General features: G+C 44.4%; 2 protein-coding genes across 5 annotated transcripts in view; one reads left to right on the forward strand and one right to left on the reverse strand.

Moving 5' to 3' along the window:
- Window positions 1-10,268, forward strand: part of CTPS1 (CTP synthase 1) — a 37,851-nt gene extending 27,583 nt beyond the window's left edge. For all 4 annotated transcript variants that reach the window (XM_060694000.2, XM_060694002.2, XM_060694001.2 and 1 more), the window contains 9 exons: window positions 219-313; window positions 1,960-2,022; window positions 2,554-2,597; window positions 3,299-3,395; window positions 5,416-5,471; window positions 5,583-5,679; window positions 6,783-6,927; window positions 8,340-8,431; window positions 9,098-10,268. In XM_060694000.2, the coding sequence (XP_060549983.1) occupies window positions 219-313; window positions 1,960-2,022; window positions 2,554-2,597; window positions 3,299-3,395; window positions 5,416-5,471; window positions 5,583-5,679; window positions 6,783-6,927; window positions 8,340-8,424 (682 nt within the window). In that variant the 3' untranslated portion in view covers window positions 8,425-8,431; window positions 9,098-10,268. The remainder of the gene's footprint in view (window positions 1-218; window positions 314-1,959; window positions 2,023-2,553; window positions 2,598-3,298; window positions 3,396-5,415; window positions 5,472-5,582; window positions 5,680-6,782; window positions 6,928-8,339; window positions 8,432-9,097) is intronic.
- Window positions 10,269-12,326: 2,058 nt separating this feature from the next.
- SLFNL1 (schlafen like 1) lies at window positions 12,327-19,823 on the reverse strand. The gene is made up of 4 exons (XM_034423588.3): window positions 19,653-19,823; window positions 17,318-17,913; window positions 13,822-14,499; window positions 12,327-12,626 (listed from the first exon to the last, which is right to left on the reverse strand). The coding sequence occupies exons 2-4, from the start codon at window positions 17,756-17,758 to the stop codon at window positions 12,504-12,506; spliced, it is 1,242 nt and encodes a 413-aa protein (XP_034279479.3). The 5' UTR covers window positions 17,759-17,913; window positions 19,653-19,823; the 3' UTR covers window positions 12,327-12,503.
- Between the last annotated feature and the right edge of the window lie 552 nt (window positions 19,824-20,375).

Raw genomic sequence — 20,375 nt, forward strand, 5'->3', positions numbered from 1 at the left:
AATTCAGATTGTTGGGGGCTATATGTCAGAGTATGAATATTCATAGACTGGAAAATAGCAACAGATCAGCCAATGGGGACTGTTTGGATAGACATGGTAACAGGTCAGCCAATGGGGACTGTTTGGAAACTGAAACATAGTCTTTGTTTGTATGGGGCCATAAGAGACAATTTAGAGTCTGGGCGTGGCTTAGTCTTTTTTTGTTTTGTTTTGTTTAGTGGAGTTTTGGTTCCAGGTGGTTTTGGTGTTCGAGGCACAGAAGGAAAAATCCAAGCCATTTCTTGGGCAAGAAAGCAGAAGAAACCTTTCCTAGGTGAGAAAATATGCTTGAATGTTATTTGTTTTTTTTGTACGGAGAAAGATGTAGCAGAACTTTAGTTGACAAGGCATTGGATCTATACCAGTGTTTCTCAATCTTAGTAGCTTGAAGATGGGTGGACTTCACGCTGGGCGATTCTGGGAGTTGAAGTCCACCCATCTTCAAGCTACCAAGGTTGAGAAACACTGGTCTATACTTTGATTTCTGTGTCCAACATTTTCTACCTGTCCAGTAGGACCAGGAGAATGGGTGCCTTCCAGATTCTTTCAATTAATCAGTGTCATCTCGAGAGAGAGAAGAAGGATGCCTTCTCTGTCACGGCACATGCCCTCTGGAATAGCATCTCTGCAGAGATTCATGTGACCCAACCTTGTGATGTTCCCAAAGTCTTTAAAAACTTGGCTTTGCTCCCAGGCCTGGGGATAGAGTGGTTGTTGAGTCCGTTGAATTTTCTTCGGCGTGTTGATGTTTTGTTTCCTCTTGCCCATACGTGATCTTTTTCTCATAGTTCTTTATTACAGCATAAACCATGGGTTCTCAAACTTTATAAACAGAGGACCAATTCACGGTCCCTCAGACTTGGGGGCCCGGATCGGCTGGGTGGGCGTGGCTAGGTGGTCATGTGACTGGGTGGGCATGGCCAATTTAGCAGTCCATTAAGCAATACACACAAATTAAACAAATTAATTTGTTATGCTCCTGGGGGTGGAAAGGTGGCTAGTGAAGGGATGTAGCTGCCTTGGGGTGTGTGTGAGGGACTTCTGTTTGTGTGTGTGTGTGTGTTCTCTCTGGAGGCTGGGGAATTTTTGGCCTCCCAAGGCCTCAGCGCGTCCCGTTTTTGGCCTCCTTGGCCTCCAGAAGGCGGGTGGGGACTGGTAGGTAGGTGGGACGATGTGGGCGGGGCAGCCTCGTCCCATGCGAGCCGGATTAATGGCTTCAGCGGGCTGTATCCGGCTTGCGGGCTGTAGTTTGAGGACCACTGGCATAAACTGTTGGGTGGCCTCTAAAGTTACTCCAATCAACCAATCCATCTCTCTATTGATTAGATAAATAAAATTCAACTAATTGCTTTGAATGTGAACCAGAATTGAAATGGTCCTTTTCTGTACCAGCTTGCTTGAAATGATAAGTTAAAAGAAATATTGTTCAGTATTATCCCAAGAAACCTCTATGTGATTTCTTGCATTCAGACTGATGCTTAATTGTAAGGCCATAAATCAGTGTTGGGATGCTGCCGGTTTAACAACTGGTTCGGTGATCGCGCACTTTGCGCGCGCCTAACGCACGCTGTGCACACAGTTTTACAAATACTAACCTTCTGTGTTATCACTTGGGAGTAACACAGCTGAGCTGCAGCAATCTGCTCTGCTGCGCCAGTCAGCTGGGAAGATAAAGATAAGTAAAGCGCAGGGGAGGAGGGAGCGAACCGGTTCTCTTCCCAGCTGATCGTTGGAGCTACCGGTTTGTCTGAACCGGTAGAATCCCCACCCCTGCTGTAAATTATCCCAAAGGTCCTCCTGTACCTGATCTTCAGCTGCTTATGTAGAGTCTAATAAAGAAGGATAATAGGACTTTGCTGTGTATTAGAGAATACCAGTGCATGTTTTTTAAAATATATTTCCTTGCTCTGTTTTCTCTAGGAGTCTGTCTGGGAATGCAGTTGGCTGTTGTGGAGTTTGCCCGCAATATCCTTGGCTGGCAAGGTAAAAGTGTGGGAAAATAAACATTTGGGCCTGTCTTTAAGAATGTTAATCTTTAAAATCGCTTGTGATATAATTGCTGTAGGGCAGCAGTATACCGGGAACATTTAAATCGCAATAAAGCTTTTTATACTCGTAAGGTAATGGTACCTATTTCACTTTACCCAGTTTTTTACAAGAGTTTATAAAGGGATGAGCTTTTAATTCTCTAAATTGTTCGCAATACAAAATATAAACCTCCCATGTTTTTATTGCTTTGTTTACTAGCCTAAGTGTAGAGGTCTTAATAAGAACACACCTATTTACAAATGTTCAAACTTAAGTAGTGGATTATTAAAATATACAACATGGTATATTATTGATTTGGGTAGGACTGCCAAGGTTGGAGACCCCTGGTATATGTGAAGCGTTTGCTCTGAGTCTTGCGTACATTGTCATTAATACTAATTAACGGAAAAGCTGCTTTCTACTGGAAATGTAGATTTTTTTTCTTAAGACCCGAGAATTTATGTCATCAAAGCCTATCATCCACAGATGCCAACTCTACCGAATTTGACCCTAAAACTACACATCCAGTGGTAAGTGTGATGATACTTTTTTAATCCATTGTGATTTCTTTTTATGTATACCAAGAACATTTTCTTCCTTCCCTCCCTCCCTCCCTTCTCACAACAATTAGTTTGAAAGGAAATGTAAAACATGGCCTCATCAGAATGAATTATGATGAAAATAATCAGACTTCCCCATAGTATTATGATTGATGAACTTCTGTTAAAATGTTGTCTCATATTTGAAGTTAGGTGTTTCTCAGAGAGTTCCTCTGCCATTTTTTTTTGTAGATATGAAAGTCCATATTTTATTTTATTTAGAGCCAGTGAATCTCTCAATTTGACCAAATAGGATGTGTGTTACATTTACTTGACTTTCTATTCAAGAGTGTTTTAGATACCTTAAAAGTAAACTTTTGCATGTTTGTATATGTGTATGGGTATGTTACCTATGCATATACTGTTAAACTTTACACACCCACATGAATACACTCTAAAACCCATGGTACACATGAAAAATACTGTATTAGCTGGTAGAATTGGGGTTTAAGCCCTTGGATTAAGCTCTGGATTACCAATGCCAGAAACCATTAATTTTGTTTTTAGATGCTACTAAACCCGTGTAAATGAATCAGTTCACATATTTTGTTTTCCTTGCATACTTGCTTAACATTCTTAGTTGTCTTATCTTCTCCTCCTCCTCTATCACATCATCCTCTTTGACTTCTCAGGTAATTGACATGCCGGAACACAATCCAGGTCAAATGGGCGGAACCATGAGGCTGGGCAAGAGAAGAACCATCTTCCAAACCAAGAACTCAGTCATGAGTATGCTTTTCTTGGCCTTCCTTTTTGTTTTTCCCCCCCCTTCCTTTCTTTTGACCCTTGACTGTATTTTGAGTATACAAATGCCTAGGCTGCCTTAACATATGGGAAATTATAGCTAGTGGCTGTCCCGCTTTCCTAGGACATTTGGGGCAACTTTGATGACTTTGGTAGTAGCTCGACAAAGAAAAATATATATATACCGCAAACTTTGTATTTTAAACTTAAGTATTTACTAGACCACCCCCGTGACCCCTTGGGTCATCGTTTCAGAGATACTTCCTTGCCAGATTCCTCAATGCTTTCAGCAGTGGTAGAGCTGCTAGTGCCGTGATGGCAAACCTATGGCACGCATGCACAAAGTGACACGCGAAGCCATGTCACCTGGCATGCGCGGCCTTGCCTGTTTATTGTCCGGGTTTCTAGTACGCATGCACACATGACGATCAGCTGTCCTTCATGTGCACGGCAGTGCCAAAAACCGGCGTGTGCATGCGCACTGGCCAGTTGATTGTCAGGCGCGCATGTGTCCTAGAGCCCAGAAGTTTGGCTTTTCAGGAGCGCGGCCCCAACGAGCATGTGCATGCACGACGTTTCTGGGCAACCTTTTCGGCACTCAGTGCCGAAAAGGCTTGCTATCATTGTTCTAGTGTGTAACTTGAAAAGTTTTGTAAAATTCAGGGAAATATTCAGAGATCTATCTGTCTTGAAAGTAGTCCATGTTGAACTGTATAATACACTCAAATGTCAGGAGTTGACTACAGGAAATGTTTTATGACATTTAGAATTATGTCATAAAATGATTTAGGATCATGTTTAGGTCACAAAATGTTTTGTAAACATGGCCACATTTCAATTCCACGGGAGAGTCACGGGACCTGGATTTTGGATGCGTTCTGTAAACTAGCTCATTTGAAGCACCTTGGTTCCAAACATTTTGCCCTGTGATGCATTGTTTTGTCAATTAAAGATTACAGACACAAGAGTTTTAGTATATAGATAACAGCAAGATATTGTGATAGCCAGTTAACAATTGAACACGTTCACAGAGGAAAAGTCAGTTTGCGGTTATTAGTTGTAACATGAAACTCCAGGTACAGAGAGGGTATATGACATCACCGAATAACAGCTGCTGGGGAATCACAGGTGGGGAAAGCTATTGTCTTCGCACCATTGATGGACTTCTGGTTCAGATGAAAAGCTTAGAGATGTAGCATATTTGAGAGCCAGTTTGGTCTAGTGTTTAAGGCACCAGGCTAGAAAGCAAGAGACAGAGAGTTCAAGTCCCGCTTTAGCCATGAAAGCCAGCTGAGGTGACTTTGAGCCACTCCTTCTCTCTCTCAGCCCAACTCACCTCACAGGGTTGTTGTGGAGAAATTAGGAAGAGGAAGGTTTGTTGGTTCACTGCCTTGAATATTTGTGAAAATAATAAAGGCGGGTTATAAATAAATGAATAAATATTAGACTAGGACAGGGATGTCAAACTCAAGGCCTGGGGGCTGGATCCGGCCCACGGGGTGCTTAGATCTGGCCCATGGGGCCACCTTGGAAACAGAAAAGGCCGGCCCGCAGTGCCTCTGCCAGTGAAAACGGAGTTTGGGAGGGCCACACGCGGCCCTCCCGAGCTTCGTTTTCGTTGGCAGAGGGTTGCAGGAGGCCGTCGCAGCTGAGAACAGAGCTCGGGAGCCCATTTTTACTGGCACAGTGCTTGGGCCGCCACAGGTGACCCCGACACGAGTTACATCAAGCTGGCCACATCCACACTGGCCACCCCTCCCCCCCACAAGGTCAAACATAACCCTGATGCAGCCTTCGAGTTTGACACCCCTGGACTAGAAGATAGGCTCATGCATTCTTTCTTTGGTGACATTTTGATGAACACAGGAACTGCTTTCTAATAAAGTTTTCTGTAAGAGGAAGAAAATCAACATTATATCAGGAAAAGGCAAAGGGAAGGTATGGCATTAATAAGTATGGCTAATTTCAAATAATCAAATGGCCATGTATTTTTTCCCACCAATAGGAAAACTGTATGGAGATGGTGATTACTTGGAAGAAAGGCACAGACACAGATTTGAGGTATGGCTACTTGTAGTGGAGAGAGGCGGTGGGGGGATGACGACGACCCCCTTTTTCTCCAAAGTCCAGTTTTTTTAAAAAAAATCACCTGGTGTAATCTTCTCTTCGTAGGTAAATCCAGAGCTGAAAAACTCGTTTGAAGAGAAAGGTATGAAGTTTGTGGGCCAGGATGTGGAAGGAGAGCGAATGGAAGTGGTTGAGTTGGAAGGTGAGCAGTGATCTGTCACCAGAAGGGTTGCTATTGTTAATTGAGGAAAAGCTTTAGGGGTTTCTCTGAGATTTGTGGAAGTGATCTTTCCTTAGATACTGTGTTTTCCCGAAAATACGACCTACTCCAAAAGTAAGCCCTAGCTTGATTTTTACACGTGCGGCCCAGAGGTGGGTTTCAGCAGGTTCTGACCAGTTCTGGAGAACCAGTAGCGGAAATTTTGAGTAGTTTGGAGAACCGGTAGTAAAAATGCTGACTGGCCCCGCCCCCATCTATTCTCTGCCTCCCGAGTCCCAGCTGATCGGGAGGAAATGTGGATTTTGCAGTAACCTTCCCCTGGATTGGGGAGGAAATGGAGATTTTACAGTATCCTTTCCCTGCCACGCCCACCAAGCCACACCCACAGAACTGGTAGTAAAAAAAATTGAAACCCACCACTGGTGCGCCCAATATAAGCCCTACTCCCAAAATAAGCCCTAATTAAGACCCCACCCACTCCAGGGTGCACGGGTAAAAATTAAGCTAGGGCGGGGATGGGGGGGTGTAGCTACCCTACAACTTAGCTTCGGACAGTTACAGCCAGGCCTTGCACACCTCGGCCCATTTCTCCTGCAGCTGGCAAGGCATTCCTAAAGGGTTCTGTAGCCAATAACAGAGCTCCGGATTGATCTGGAGCTCTGTTATCGGCTACAGAGCCCTTCAGGAAAGCCTTGCTGGCTGAAGTTTCTGAAGGCCTCTGACAGTGAAAAGTGTTTCCCCCAAAAATAAGGCCTTATGACAGGGTCTTATTTTGGGGAAAACACGATAGAAAAAAAAAGAGAATTGCTGTAGTAGTTCTTTAAAAAATGAATTTCAGTGAGGTCCTTGGTGCTCTCTGAGCTTGGTTTTCTTTTTCAGTACCAAACTAGGTAACATCAGTGATTTACCCAGATTGCAAAAAAACAACCAAGCTCAGAGAGCACTAAGGACCCCGCAGTTCAACCCTGGGTACAAATATTCTCTTCCATAGCTACACACCTCTAGCTTTTTATACGATATTCATGTAGACTTATGAATAGTTTTGGCAATTAAGGTAATAAAGCATGATTTATTTTCTCCTCTAGAACATCCATTTTTTGTGGGGGTTCAGTATCACCCAGAATTCCTCTCCAGACCCATAAAACCCTCTCCTCCTTACTTTGGCCTCCTCCTGGCCTCCGCAGGAAAACTCTCACATTATCTCCAGAAAGGTTGCAGACTCTCTCCCAGGTAAGTCCAGCCTCCTGTATACTGTTGGAACTTGCTTTGGGAGTATGTGAGCTCAGGTTTACATCCATCTGGCGTTGGAGCCTTCATGATAACATCCTATTCCCTTGCACAGTATTTTGTTTTCTGCATCTAATCAAATAACTATTTCTCTTACTTTCATATACTGTATTTTTCAGAGTATAAGATGCTCTGGAGTAAGATGCACATTAGTTTTTGGGGTGGAAAACAAGAAAAAAAATTCTGCCTCTGCCTACCAGCATCCATTGATATTCATCTGACTAGTGCCCTTGCAGCAAACAGCCTGGTCAGCTTCAGAACGTTATATCAGCCTGATTCAGCACGAGCAGCTGATTGGCGGTTGGATCTGCCTCCCAGAATACTGCCAATCAGCTGTTTCAGGATCCGGGGATCGCCACATCCCATCGCCACCTTCACACGTTGCGTTTTTGGCCTCCACATGCTCTGCTTTAGACCCGTTCCAGGCTGCGGGGATCGCCACAGCACATTGCCACCGATCGCTGCCTCTACGCATTGCATTTTCAGCCTCTGCACGCCCCATTTCTGGCCTCTGCACATTGTGTTTTCTGCAGGTTCAAGGCTGCGGGGATTGCCGCCACCACCGATTCCCGCCACCTGGAACAGGCCGAAAATGGGACGCACGGAGGCCAAAAACAGGGCATGTGGAGGCCAAAAACATGACATGCGGAGGCCAAAAATGTGACATGCGGGGGCTGTGATCGGCAGCGGTGTGCTGTAGCGATCCCGGCAGCCTTGAACAGGTTTAAAACAGGGTGTGCGGAGGCTGAAAACGCAATGCACGGAGGCCAAAAATGCAACACTTGGAGGCAGCAATCGGCGGCAATGTGCTGTGGCAATCCCCACAGCCTGGAACGGGGCTAAAACGGAACATGCGGAGGCTGAAAATGGTTGAAGGGTGAGGGCTGGCAGGTGGGCAGGGCTTCGGCAACATTTGGTGTATAAGATGCACAGATATTTCCACCCACTTTTAGCGGCGGGGGAGGGGGAGTGCATCTTATACTCCAAAAAATATGGTATTTGGTCTTTAATAATAAAAAAAAAAAATGGTTCAGATTAGCCTGTCAGCAAAAACTTTCCAAGACCCTTGTGGCCTATCTAATTCTGTGTCTTCCTGTAACAGGTCATTATGTTACAAAACAAGAATGGGCCCCCACTATATAAAAAAAGGTTTTTATATAAATACAGCCAAGCAACCTTATCTTCAGGAATGTTGAGACCTCCAGTGTTTGCTGTAGATTGTAGTCTGTTCTTTCTCTTGATTTCTTTTGCCTCAGTGGCCAGGAATTCTAGCTGAACCAGTAGACCAGGAACAGAATTTTGTTTATGTATGTAAGAGAAATCCTGTTATTTTTCTAACAACCTGCATTTTACAGGGATACCTATAGTGACAGAAGTGGAAGTAGTTCCCCTGATTCTGAGATCACAGAACTGAAATTTACTGCAGAGAATCATGAGTAAACTGCTGGTAAAATCTTTATTTTTCATTTTCCAGGTTTTTAAAATTGTTTCTTTCGCTATTTGCTTGCATCACATTTCCTGGGACCAGCATTGTAGTCAAAATTACCAGGTTAAAGAGTATTTTCCAAATACTGATACACACACACACACATACACACACACACACATATAAATAGCTCTCTGTGTGTATGTATGTTCCAGCATAACCCTGGAACGCCTCGAGCAATTTCAGCCAAACTTGGTACACAGATGACTTACTCTCTGGAAAAAAATACTGTGGGGATAAGACACCCCTAACACCCCTTCTCTCTGTGTCTGTGTCTGTGTGTGTGTGTGTTCCAGCATAACTCTGGAACGCCTGGGCCGCTGAAATGAAAAGGAATGAATTGTATCTATAGTGTCAAATCACAGTACTTTTGACAGTGATAGTGTGCATTTTGGATTCAAGTTCTGTTAAGCTACAGCCTGTTGTGCCTTAAAATGGCTTCAACTGTACAGCACAGTGGAGTTGCCATGGTAACGGCTTCACGATACTCCACAAGGGGGCTCCCTCTGGTAAGGGGGGATTGGTTCTTAAATACCGGGGCAACGCTGGGTTATCAGCTAGTTTGATATAAATATCTCTGATCTTCCTCTTTTTCTCTCTCTTCATCCCAACCTACCCACCATCCAGGTGTTTGGAAATTCTTCACTGGACAGCCATACGTCCTGAGGATTTTGTAGATCATGTTATTATAATTGTTTTTATTTTTGGAGGACATCTTGTCGTTACTTTTATTTTTATTTTTTAAAAAAGAAAGTATTCCGAGAAACTGGCAGTGCTGCTTTAGTTGTGCTCAACTGTGAACAAAGTGCAGAAGCTGAGGGAGGGGAAGAGACATTTTGTTTGAACAGGCCATTGTAAATGCTCGCAGAAGAGGCCGCGCAGAATCTCTGTTCAGGATTTTGATGCTTCTCCATTGTTGAGAGAGGTAGATTATATTGTCGGCATCTCAGTGGAAAGTCGTGCAAGGCAGGCCATCGCAAGCTTCTAAGGCAGAAGTTTTCAAACTTGGCAGCTTTAAGACTTGTGGACTTCAACTCCCAGAATTCTCCAGCCAGCATGGCTGGAGAATTCTGGGAGTTGAAGTCCACAAGTCTTAAAGCTGCCAAGTTTGGGGATCCCTATTCTAAAGTATTCTAAAACAAACTGGTGCTACACTTAACATTGCTTAACCTTTCCGAAGAGTATAATTTTCCTGTTCACGAGATACAGTGTATTCTGATGCTAAGCAAATCTGGCCACACATTCAAAGATGTTTCAAAAATGTGAGTGGGTCAATTCCCCCCCGTGCGCCCCATTTTACGCATTCACCAGAGGAGCATGGCTTCCTTTAGTTCAGCTTCCTGAACTGATTCGATTCCTTGCATCAAGGGGGGGGGGGTGAGGGGTGGGGGAGGGTGTGCACGTGTATGAAAAAGTGACTTTTCAGAAGTTGCCTTTTTGCACCTCATTGAGAGCTTCGCCTTGGACTAGAAAGAAGCACCGAGGGTCTTATTTTTCGAAGACCACCCTGTGCAGAACGAAGAGCTCCTGTTGGCGTATGAGGCTGTCCCAGGCACCTGTTTTTTTTTACAAGGGGAAGTATGCCTCCAGGGACACGCAGATGCAGCCGTAGGAGAGTGAAAGGATGAGCCTGCAAAGGGGGGCGGGGGGGGCGGGTTGAAGGAAAACATGGTTTACGATCTTTTCCCAGTGCAGGTTATCAACTACGTTTCCCAGCAAGTTAGGTGAAACAGTGTGTTAGTGCAAATAGATTGGATGTACAGATCCTTTTCAGTTCATTAAAACTTTGGGAAAACAATTGGTTTGCCCCGTGTTGTTTATATAACTTGAAAACTCTTTTTTTCCCCCATGCCCTCTCCATTTCTCTTATTTAAAGAGTGGAATTTCTTTTGAAATTAGATCGTATTGTCCCTTCCTTCCTCCCTCCCTCTCTCCCTTCCTCTCATCACATTGTCCTTTCCTTCCTTCCTTCCTTCCTTCCTTCCTTCCTTTCCTTCCTCCTTCCCTCCTTCACATTACATTGTTCCTTCCTCCCTCCCATCATTGTCCCTTCCTTCTTTCCTTTCCTTCCTTCCTTCCTCACATCACATTGTCCTTTCCTTCCTTCCTTCCTTCCTTCCTTCCTTCCTTCCTTCCTTTCCTCCCTCCCTCCCTCCCATCACATTGTCCCTTCCTTCCTTCCTTCCTTCCTTCCTTCCTTCCTTCCTTCCTTCCTTCCTTTCCTCCCTCCCTCCCTCCCATCACATTGTCCCTTCCTTCCTTCCTTCCTTCCTTCCTTCCTTCCTTCCTTCCTTCCTTCCTTCCTTCCTTCCTTTCCTTCCTCCTTCCCTCCTTCACATTACATTGTTCCTTCCTCCCTCCCATCACATTGTCCCTTCCTTCTTTCCTTTCCTTCCTTCCTTCCTTCCTCACATCACATTGTCCGTTCCTTCCTTCCTTCCTTCCTTTCCTTCCTCCCTCCCTCCCTCCTTCACACCACATTGTTCCTTCCTTCTTTCCTTCCTTCTTTCCTTTCCTTCCTCCTTCTCTCCCTCACATCACATTGTTCCTTCCTTCCTTCCTTCCTTCCTCCCTCCCTCCCTCCCTCCCGATCAGTGGTGGGATTCAGCCAATTCAGGTGAACTGGTAGTTAAATTGCTGACTGGCCCCACCCCATCCCTTCCCACCCCGCCCCTTCCAGGTGTCCCCAGGCGCCCCATTTTGGCTCCCAGGTAAGTGCAAGGAGGCCTATTAGGCCCAAAACGGTGTGGTGGTGGGGAGTGCGGTGTGCCATCCCCATGGCCCGTTTTTGTTTCCAGGAGACTGTAGGGAGGCCTTCTAGGCCCAAAACGGGGCACTGGGGGGGGGGGGCGCCTGTCCACCATGGCCACGCCCACCCAGCCGGTCATTAGTACACAGAACCGGTTGTTAAATTATTTGAATCCCACCACTGCTCCTGATTATTGCTGATACTATACCTGGAATACTAGAAAAAGATGGTAGAAACTACCATCCCAACTCCACTGTCCCCAAATCACACTAAGGGCCAACTGAAAACTTCCTGGGACCCATTGCCTAATGTTTACTCAAGGAATTAACTTGGCTGCTCTTCCTTAACCCACGGAAAGGAGGTCGCTATTATTATATAATCTGAAACAACCACCCACATAAATGCTGGTCTGGGGGTTCCGACAGATGCCTTAATTTAATCATGAGCCTCAAGCCAAGCTTCAAAAGTGCTCTCGAGTTGCCAGCTGGTGGATGTCAGTTAAAGAATACTGTACCATAATCCACGTTTGGACTTTTAACCTGCTTGAACAGCCCAGCAGTAACTTCCTGTTTTTTGTTTCTAAGGAGAGAATTGCCGATAGCAGTAATAGGCACACAGTGAAAACAGGCAGAGGAAAGGGCAGGTTAGAGAAGGGGGGTGATGGGAATAGAGCCTTGATAGTACAGTGGTTTAGTGCACCCTGTTATTAACACAGCTGCCTGCAATTTCTGCTGGTTCGAATCTCTCCGAGGCTCAAGGTTGACTCAGCCTTCCATCCTTTCTAAGGTAAGTGAAATGAGGACCCAGTTTGTGGGGGCAATAAGCTGACTTTGTATAAAATATACAAAAGAATGAAGGCTATTGCTTAACGCATTGTAAGCCGCCCTGAGTCTCCGGAGAAGGGCGGCATATAAATCAAATTAAAAAAAAATAAAAAATTGCCATGTTAATATAGTTGCAAATAATGGTTTCCCCCCCCCTTTAAATACCGATAACGTGAAATGTATTGATGCACAACAGTGCGTGTACAAAAGATGATTTCCATCACTTTCATCAACCTGACTGGTTTGATAACACACACACATCCACACAGAGAGGAGGGAAAAATTGCTTTCTCCACTCTACATGTATTGGAAAGAGCAAAGCAGAGCCTAATAATGGCCCCCATTCTCCTGGCACAAGATGACCGTAGGTAGATCCAAGCTTTTAACTGGGGCCGCGTTTTCTTTGCCCAGGCATGTATGTAGCTGTCCTCCAGCTGATTATGGAAGGCATGGCTTAACGTTACGAGATGACGCAGCATTTTGTGCTGTTATTCTGCAAACGTATCTGCTGTTGCAGGTTTTCTTTCTCCTTCAGCAAGTCGCCTGTTTTCAATTCCAGCTTCTTGATTTCCTCTGTCCATTTCTGGGAAATTTACAAAGTCATGGTCATTCCTTGCCCCATAATAGCGGTTTTGCACTATTTGTTTTGCAAGCTGGACTCTGGTGATAGCATCAGGAAAGCCAGAAAGTCTCTTAAAAAAGTAAGGAGATGGCCTGGCTTGCCCTTGTTTCTTGCATGATCTTAGCAGGGGCAATGTCTTCAGTTATTTTGGAACACCTTAATCTATTCTGCAGAAGGTTTACTTAAAAGCAGAGCACTGTAGCAGGAAAAAAAAAAATGCCTTGGATATTTTAATCGTTGGGTTGCTAGAGAGAAGGCTGACACAACCATCATCAATAGCTGAACTCTACCTATGATTTTAATTTGAAAGGATTTAGCAGTTTTATTTTTCTGCTGGCCTTTGGGAACTTTAAACTTGCTTTTCAATGACAAAAGTATTTATTCCTGACAAAAACCATCAATTCCGATACAAGCCTCTAAAGCCCCCCAATTTTGTATGTTGGGGAACCAGAAGCTATTTCTTATGTGCCACAGTGGTTAGAGTGCAGTACTGCAGGCTACTTCTGCTGCCTGCCGGCTGCCTGCAATTTGGCAGTTTAAATCTCACCAGGCTCAAGGTTGACTCAGCCTTCCATCCTTCCGAGGTCGGTAAAATGAGGTCCCAGATTGTTGGGGGCCATAGGCTGACTCTAAACCACCTAGAGAGGGCTATAAAGCACTGTAAGGTAAAGGTTCCACTCGCACATCTGTGCTAGTCATTCCTGACTCTAGGGGGCAGTGCTCTGTTTCAAAGCCGAAGAGCCAGCGCTGTCCGAAGACTTATCCATGGTCATGTGGCCAGCATGACTAAACACCAAAGGCGCATGGAACGCTGCTACCTTCCCACCAAAGGTGGTCCCTATTTTTCTACTTGCATTTTTTAATTGCTTTTGAACTGCTAGGTTGGCAGAAGCTGGGACAAGTAACGGGAGCTCACCCTGTTACGCGGCACTAGGGATTCGAAGCACTGAACTGCTGACTTTTCCATTGACAAGCTCAGCATCTTAGCCACTGAACCACCACGTCCTGTAAAGTACTAAAGCATTGTAAAGCAGTATATAAGTCTGTGCTATTGCTCTTGCTTATCGGATGGCACTTTCAAACTTAGTTCTTTGTGTGACAGCTAGAATTTGGTCCCCAAGCATTTTATACAAGATGTGCAAAATCTGAACGTTACCTGCCGGCACCACTCTTGGATAGCGCTTCCAGAGAGGGGTCCTTGGATGCTGCCATCTCGCCTCAGGTACACCTCCCCCTGATCTGTTTCATACAGGAGGGGTTCTGCGTGGGGCTTGGGAGGATGGACGCTCAGCCGGATGACTTTGAGAAAGATGCCCGTGTCTTCTGCTTTGATAACTGGGATGAAGCTGAGCGTGTAGGCGGTAGGGAAAACCTGGGGCTTGAAGGTTTTTAAAAGAGAATCGGTCAGCAGGCGAATTCGGTCTTCTTCCTTGTGGTCGCACTTGGCGCCACGCACCAAGCCGTTGTCCTCAACTCCCACGAAAAGACTGCCCCCTTCACTGTTGAGAAAAGCACAGGTGTACTTCCGCAAATGATGCTTTAGCGTTGTCGTCAGGTATTCTCCGCTCCCTTGCTTGAATTCCACATTCCGTGTCTCCCCACCAATGAAAGCTCCGTAGAACAGACATTCTCTCCCAACAATCTCTTTATGGACAATGGCACTGTCCGAGCGGGTGCTGTTCAGAAAAGTCACTGGCCAGTCGATCAGTCTCCAAGGGTAGCGGATGCTTTTTCTGATGGGATTAGCTCTGTTGTCATTTGCCAGTTGCTTCCTTCTCTCGGGCCCTGACGGTCCTCCTAGCAGACCATCAGATCTGCTCCCCATGGAATCACTCTGTAGGCATGATGAGTAAAATTCAAGCGTATAATCAAATGTCACCAGTAAAAGGACTTGCGGCTTTGCAAGAATGTAGGTTCCTGTTTTGGTTGAGCAATTGTGATAAAAATTACATACCCGTATAGATCCAATATTTCCTGTTGTGCTTTATATACAAACATTGGTGTTCAAACAGGGAAGGAAGAGCTTAAGTGCAGGGGCTGTAATTGTTTTTCTATTCTAAAAGCTGAATGGCTGTCCCAAAGGTGCTTTTTTTTCAAAAGGCAACTGGACTTTCTTTGTTTTTTCTTGAAGAACTTTCACTTCTCATCCAACAAGCTTCTTCAGTTCATGAACTGAAGAAGCTCCTTGGATGAGAAGCGAAACATCTTCAGGGAAACAACAAAGTCCAGTTGCCTTTTGAAAAAAAATAGCTTTGAGGCAACCATGACCTGGATCACTGAATGGCTGTCACTGCTGAAAACTCTGAAACCAGGGAAGAGTTTATAATTCAAGATCTATACTGAGTTTGTCTCCTTTGTTGGTTTAGAACAGCCAATTGTTAATATGTATAACACATGGGATACCTTTGGGTCTCTGTGGAGGAATCGTAATTACATCCTAGTATGCCATTGGACATATTTTCCCCAAACTTTGTGGCTAGTAGGGTCCTCCCCCACCTCCCAAATAACTCCTGTAAGTTCCCTAGAGCTTCAGAAGTGGCCAAAATTGTGGAAACCTTTTGGGAAAAGTGTATTTTTGAGGTTTGATGTCTAAAAACACCACAACTTTTTGGAGTTTCAAGATAATCCTATTCCACTGCTGGAATGGCCTGGGAATAGCCCAGACCTTAACCCAATTGAAAACCTATGGAGCCGACTAAAGAAACTTGTTAGTCAGAAGCGACCCAGCAATAAAACCCAGTTAATAGAAGCCATCCTTCAATCTTGGTTTCACATTAGAACAGCTGCAGAACTAAAAGACTTGGTTCACTCCATGGGAAGATGTTGTAAGGCCATAATTCATGCTAATGGTTACCCAACTATTAACTGACATGATAATTTTTGTATATCTCATTTTTTCTGTTTCACTTTTCTTCTTTATACTGTAACTGCTATTCTAATAGCAAATCCTTCATAAAAGTTATTGCATTACATTCTTGATTAAATTATCTTTCCATTGACATATAATTTTATGTCTTTACTCCAGAAAAAAGTGGTGTTATTAGCTAGTTTTAAGAAAATACACTTTCCCCAAAAGGTTTCCACGATTTTGGCTACTACTGTATATGGTTTAGCAATTATGGGTGTGGCAATCCAATACATTTAAATGGTGTTTAGATGTACCACACTGAGAGTGAGGCTTATAGGCTTATAGAAAATAAGTCAGTTTGGAAGTATAACCATGACCGCATTTGTCTAAATTTCATATTGTCCGTTGGCATCAATGTGCTCTCTGAAGGTTATTGCAATAACTTGGGAGTTATTTAGCCAAATGGAACCACCGTCTCCAAAGAACAAATCTGTTCTGTGTTAAATCTGTTTGAAGTGACACTTAAAAGCTGAGTTTACTCTGCCTGCTGCAAATTAAACCTTGCTTAAGGGAACACGGAATTGTGGCGTTAGACTTGAAAGAAGGTAGCTGGGTCCAGGCAACATGCTAAATCCCAAATCTTTTGGGGACTTTTTTTTAAAAACAAAAAAACAATTGCTGCCAAATGTCCTGTCTGCAAACAATGCCTAGATTTACCGTGACATGCTTATTTTAGTGCATGGTAGATACACAATTAGACTATTCTGCTTTAATACTATTTTAAAGGAATATGGAAAAAAATCTAGATGTGCTAGAAATATTTTGTAATACATGAAGGTGGCCTCTGTTATGTCATGGTGAATTAGATTGGGTGCTATTGTTTTGCTGAGAGGGAAAAGATTTAGGGCTTATGTGGCAAGGAATAAACCCCTTATTAGAATAGCCAAGCTTCCCCTTGCTATTATGGTGCAAGGAAAACATTTATTGTTATTTATTTCCTTGCAACGGAGAGAAAAAAAGCAAAAGGCATACATTTCATGCACCTTGCTTCTTGCACATGTATGTGTATCTTTCATGTATGTCTGCTTGGATAAGGGGAGGATTCCGAGAACTTTAAGAACCAGTTCATTAGTGGACTTTGGCTTCTCCACTATTCCAGCCTTTCATTCATACTAAATACATTTCATTGTTGATTTTAAACAGAAGTTTGCACAGGTATTTTAAGTACAAGAATGATCTGGCTGGTGCAGTTTGTGTGATTCTTGATTTCTGTCTTCTTGGTGTTGCATAGGTGAGAAGCTTTTATATATGCCCAAGAATTTAGCATATAACAGCTATCCTGCTTTTTCAAACCATTAGTTTGGAATCCCTAGTACCGTGATGGTGAACCTATGGCACGTATGCCCGAAGTGGCACGTGGAACCATGTTGCCTGGCATGTGTGGCATCGCCCATTCCTCTTCCGGGTTTCTGGCGTGCATGCACGTGCAATGATCAGCTGACCTTTTTGCATGCAACAGTGCTGGAAACTAGAAGAGCTGGTCTTCCGTTTTCATGTGTGAGCATGCGTGCCAGCCAGGTGATTGTCACGTGTGCATGCGCACCAGAAACCCGGAAGAGTAGCTGGCTGAAACCGGAAGTTCAGTAGCTGAAACTGGAAGTTTATTTTCGGGCATGTGCAGGCACCCTGGGCAGCTCCTCTTCCGGGTTGCAGCTCAGACGCATGCGCGCTCCCTTTTCAGTGCTGAAAAAGTTTGCCATCACTACCCTAGTATAACAGAAGAGTTAGCTTTCTGGCACCTTACCTCTCTGCTAGTTTTGGTAGCAGTTGCAGGCTTTTTGCCTTGTCCCACCACAAGATTTTTCCCCTTCTGCACAAGCTCTTTGGAGAGGTTGTGTTCTGCCTCCGAAACAAGGAGCAGTTGTTTGAGGACTTGCTCCAGGCTGATTTCTGTGGCCACCTGAACATAAGCGTAGGCCTGCTTACGTTTCTTGATCACTTCAATATCGTATCTTTGGAGCGTGACGCTTGCCATACTGAGGATGTCCTTCAACATACTGCCAAGATCTTCGCTGGAATGTTTGGGGTTTAAGTTTCCAATGTAAAGGACATAGGTTTGGGTCTGACCAGAATGAACATCTTCCTCAGTTTTTGCTTCTTCCAAAGCTGCCTCTGGAACCTGATCTACGTTGCCGGCTACTTGTATGTCTTCTACTACGATTTCTGGAATGACGTCCGTTTCCATTTTCAGGCCTTAACGAAAGGTTTGCATTTGGCTATATTTCTCAGGGGTTGCTAGATGGAGCACAGAAAAGCTTATTAGGTCATTCTACATGGATCTTGCTTGAAGCTATGAGTAGTACATGATTCAAGAATGATCTCTTCTCTTATGGCTTGCTTCTGCGAAGTAGAAACAGAATTTTGCTCTTACAAATGGCCAAGGGCATAAAATCTCTGTATGGAGATCAAAGCTCCATAGGGGGAGACAACCCCCCTCCCAAATGACACTTAGGAGAATGGGGGATGTTAATTGTAATCTGGTCATAGGAGTGTCAGGGTTCTAAGGAACACCCCCAATGCAAGAAGTCTCCAAGGCTTTGAAGTTCCTCAAAGTTCCATTTTATTAGAGACGTCATATTGGCACAACTGGGAAAACCCAAATCTGAAAGCTTCCAGGTTTTCCCCACCCAAAAGAAAGTCCAAGTCCCTTCCCCTGCACCCACATGTCCACCTCATGGTCCAATCAATGCGCCATCCCAACTGGAGATGCCTCCTAGTCACGCCACTCCAGGTGCAGGGCTGAATGTCCTTGACTCTCAGAGAAAAGTTATTATGGCCAGATATCTTCCCAACTCCATACAATCCCCCCTCCGTTTCCTACAGCACTAAGTGTGGCAGCCCTGAAGAGCCAAAGAAAAAGATGGCTTCCACGGCTGACAAGGAGCTTGCTCCTGTTGTTTCTTAGCAGCTATCTCTCAAACAGAGTACGAAAGTTTACAATCTGATTTGACTTAATAGATCATATAATGAAGATTCAGATGTTAGATTTATGCAGTGACCTAATACTTTTTTTTCAGTGACTATTCTATTTTAAGTTTTCCCACACTTCTCCTAAGAAGCTTCTTTAGGATGAAGCAACTTCTCTCTTCAGGAGACATTAGTTACACTTAGTTCTTTCTCCTAGGTAATTCTGATACTTCAGGAATAGGTTTAGCTACAATGATTGGGTCATCTACTCAGGGTTGGGCTTTAAAAATTTTAGCAAGGTGCCTGGTTGCTGGGTGGGCATGGCGATAGTGGGCGTGGCCTAGTCGGCCTCCTGCACCATTGTGTGGGGGACTTTGCCCTCCCTGGGCTCCGGAGGTTTTACTTGAGCCTCCGGGAGGGTGAAAATGGCCTTCCCAGGCTCCGGAGGCCCTCTGGAAACAAGCCTGTTTCCGAACTTCTGGTAGGCCCGTTTTTCACCTGTGCATGCCCTGCACTTACCTGCATCCAAAATAGGCCACATAGGGACTCCTGGGAGGGGCAGGGCGGGGTGGGCGGGGCCAGCCAGGAGTGGGATTTGGGGGTTATCCGAACTGCAGAGAATCTTAGCTAGAGGTTCTCTAGAACCACTGCGAACCCCCAGCAGCCCACCCCTGCATCGACTTAATACTAATTCCAGCTTGAATGTTTATTCTGTCCTTTACTAGAATGTTGAGATCTGCTCGTGGTTGGAAAAAAAGGGAAACATTATGAATTCAGGAATTGGTTCCACATGTGCATCTGTTCGGATATACTTTGCCTTCCCTTTCTCATCTTTCTTAATTTCACCAAAATCATTTGGGCCAGGTGGAGAAGTCCTTCCTCTGTTGCTGTTTTTTTAAAAAAATTTGGGAATGACAATTTATTGTCCTGCTGCAAGTCACTCACTGGGTCTATCTGCCTTGTGTCCACCCCATGTTTACCATACCTCATCATGGCCAAACGTCAGAAGCCTGTTGTGACTGTAGTTGATGAAAAGAGGTGGAAAGATAAGACTGATGAAATGGCCTGAATAAATGGCAAAAATGAAAACAAGGTAGTTGTCGTTTCTATTACTAAGCTTATAGCACAAGTAACTTGACACTCTACTCCAAGCTGTACAAACTTTGTCTTACCTTCAGTTTCACATCCTTAAAAACCCTGTGCCATAGGAGGAGTTGGTTCTCATACATTTCTTAATAACTCCAGGTTTGTTAAAAAATTGTGCTGCTGCTATTTCTCAGGCGTCTATTCCAAGTCTTAAAGAGTTTAAATTGTGAGGTCATAGATGTTCTTGTGACAATTCTAACATATTCGCTTGAGCCCATGGTAGACTACACGGTTAGGAGGCGTTTCCCCATGTAAAAAGATGTCCCTTATTGGTTCTAGTCTGAACTTTTTTTTTTTTAAATCAATTTACAGAGATATTAGAACTATTGGAAAATAATAGATGTTGCTATTGAAACTAACCAGTTTTAAGACTGATATTACTTTAGGTGGTAAACAGTGTATAGCAGGGACTGTCAAACTTGATTTCATTGATGGCCGCATCAGGGTCGTGTTTGACCTCGGAGGGGTGGTGTGGATGTGGTCAAGATGGGCATCAGAGGTGGGTTTCAGCAGGTTCTGACCGGTTCTGGAGAACCGGTAGTGGAAATTTTGAGTAGTTCAGAGAACCGGTAGTAAAAATTCTGACTGGCCCCGTCCCCATCTATTCTCTGCCTCCCAAGTCCCAGCTGAGCGGGAGGAAATGGGGATTTTGCAGCATCCTTCCCCTGGAGTGGGCTGGGAATGGAGATTTTACAGTATCCTTTCCCTACCGCGCCCATCAAGCCATGCCATGCCCACCAAGCCACACC

The sequence above is a fragment of the Pantherophis guttatus genome, chromosome 10 (assembly GCF_059756535.1).
Source record: "Pantherophis guttatus breed Tessera chromosome 10, ASM5975653v1, whole genome shotgun sequence".
In the NCBI taxonomy this organism is placed as follows: Eukaryota; Metazoa; Chordata; class Lepidosauria; order Squamata; family Colubridae; genus Pantherophis; species Pantherophis guttatus.

What these genes read in the sequence shown, in the direction of transcription:
- SLFNL1 (XM_034423588.3), bottom strand. Translation starts at nt 17,758, where the DNA reads ATGGAAACGGACGTCATTCCAGAAATCGTAGTAGAAGACATACAAGTA. An exon ending in CTACCAAAACTAGCAGAGAG is followed by an intron (nt 14,500 to 17,317) that starts GTAAGGTGCCAG and finishes TCATGCCTACAG; the next exon opens with AGTGATTCCATGGGGAGCAG. An exon ending in TCCAAGAGTGGTGCCGGCAG is followed by an intron (nt 12,627 to 13,821) that starts GTAACGTTCAGA and finishes TAAATTTCCCAG; the next exon opens with AAATGGACAGAGGAAATCAA.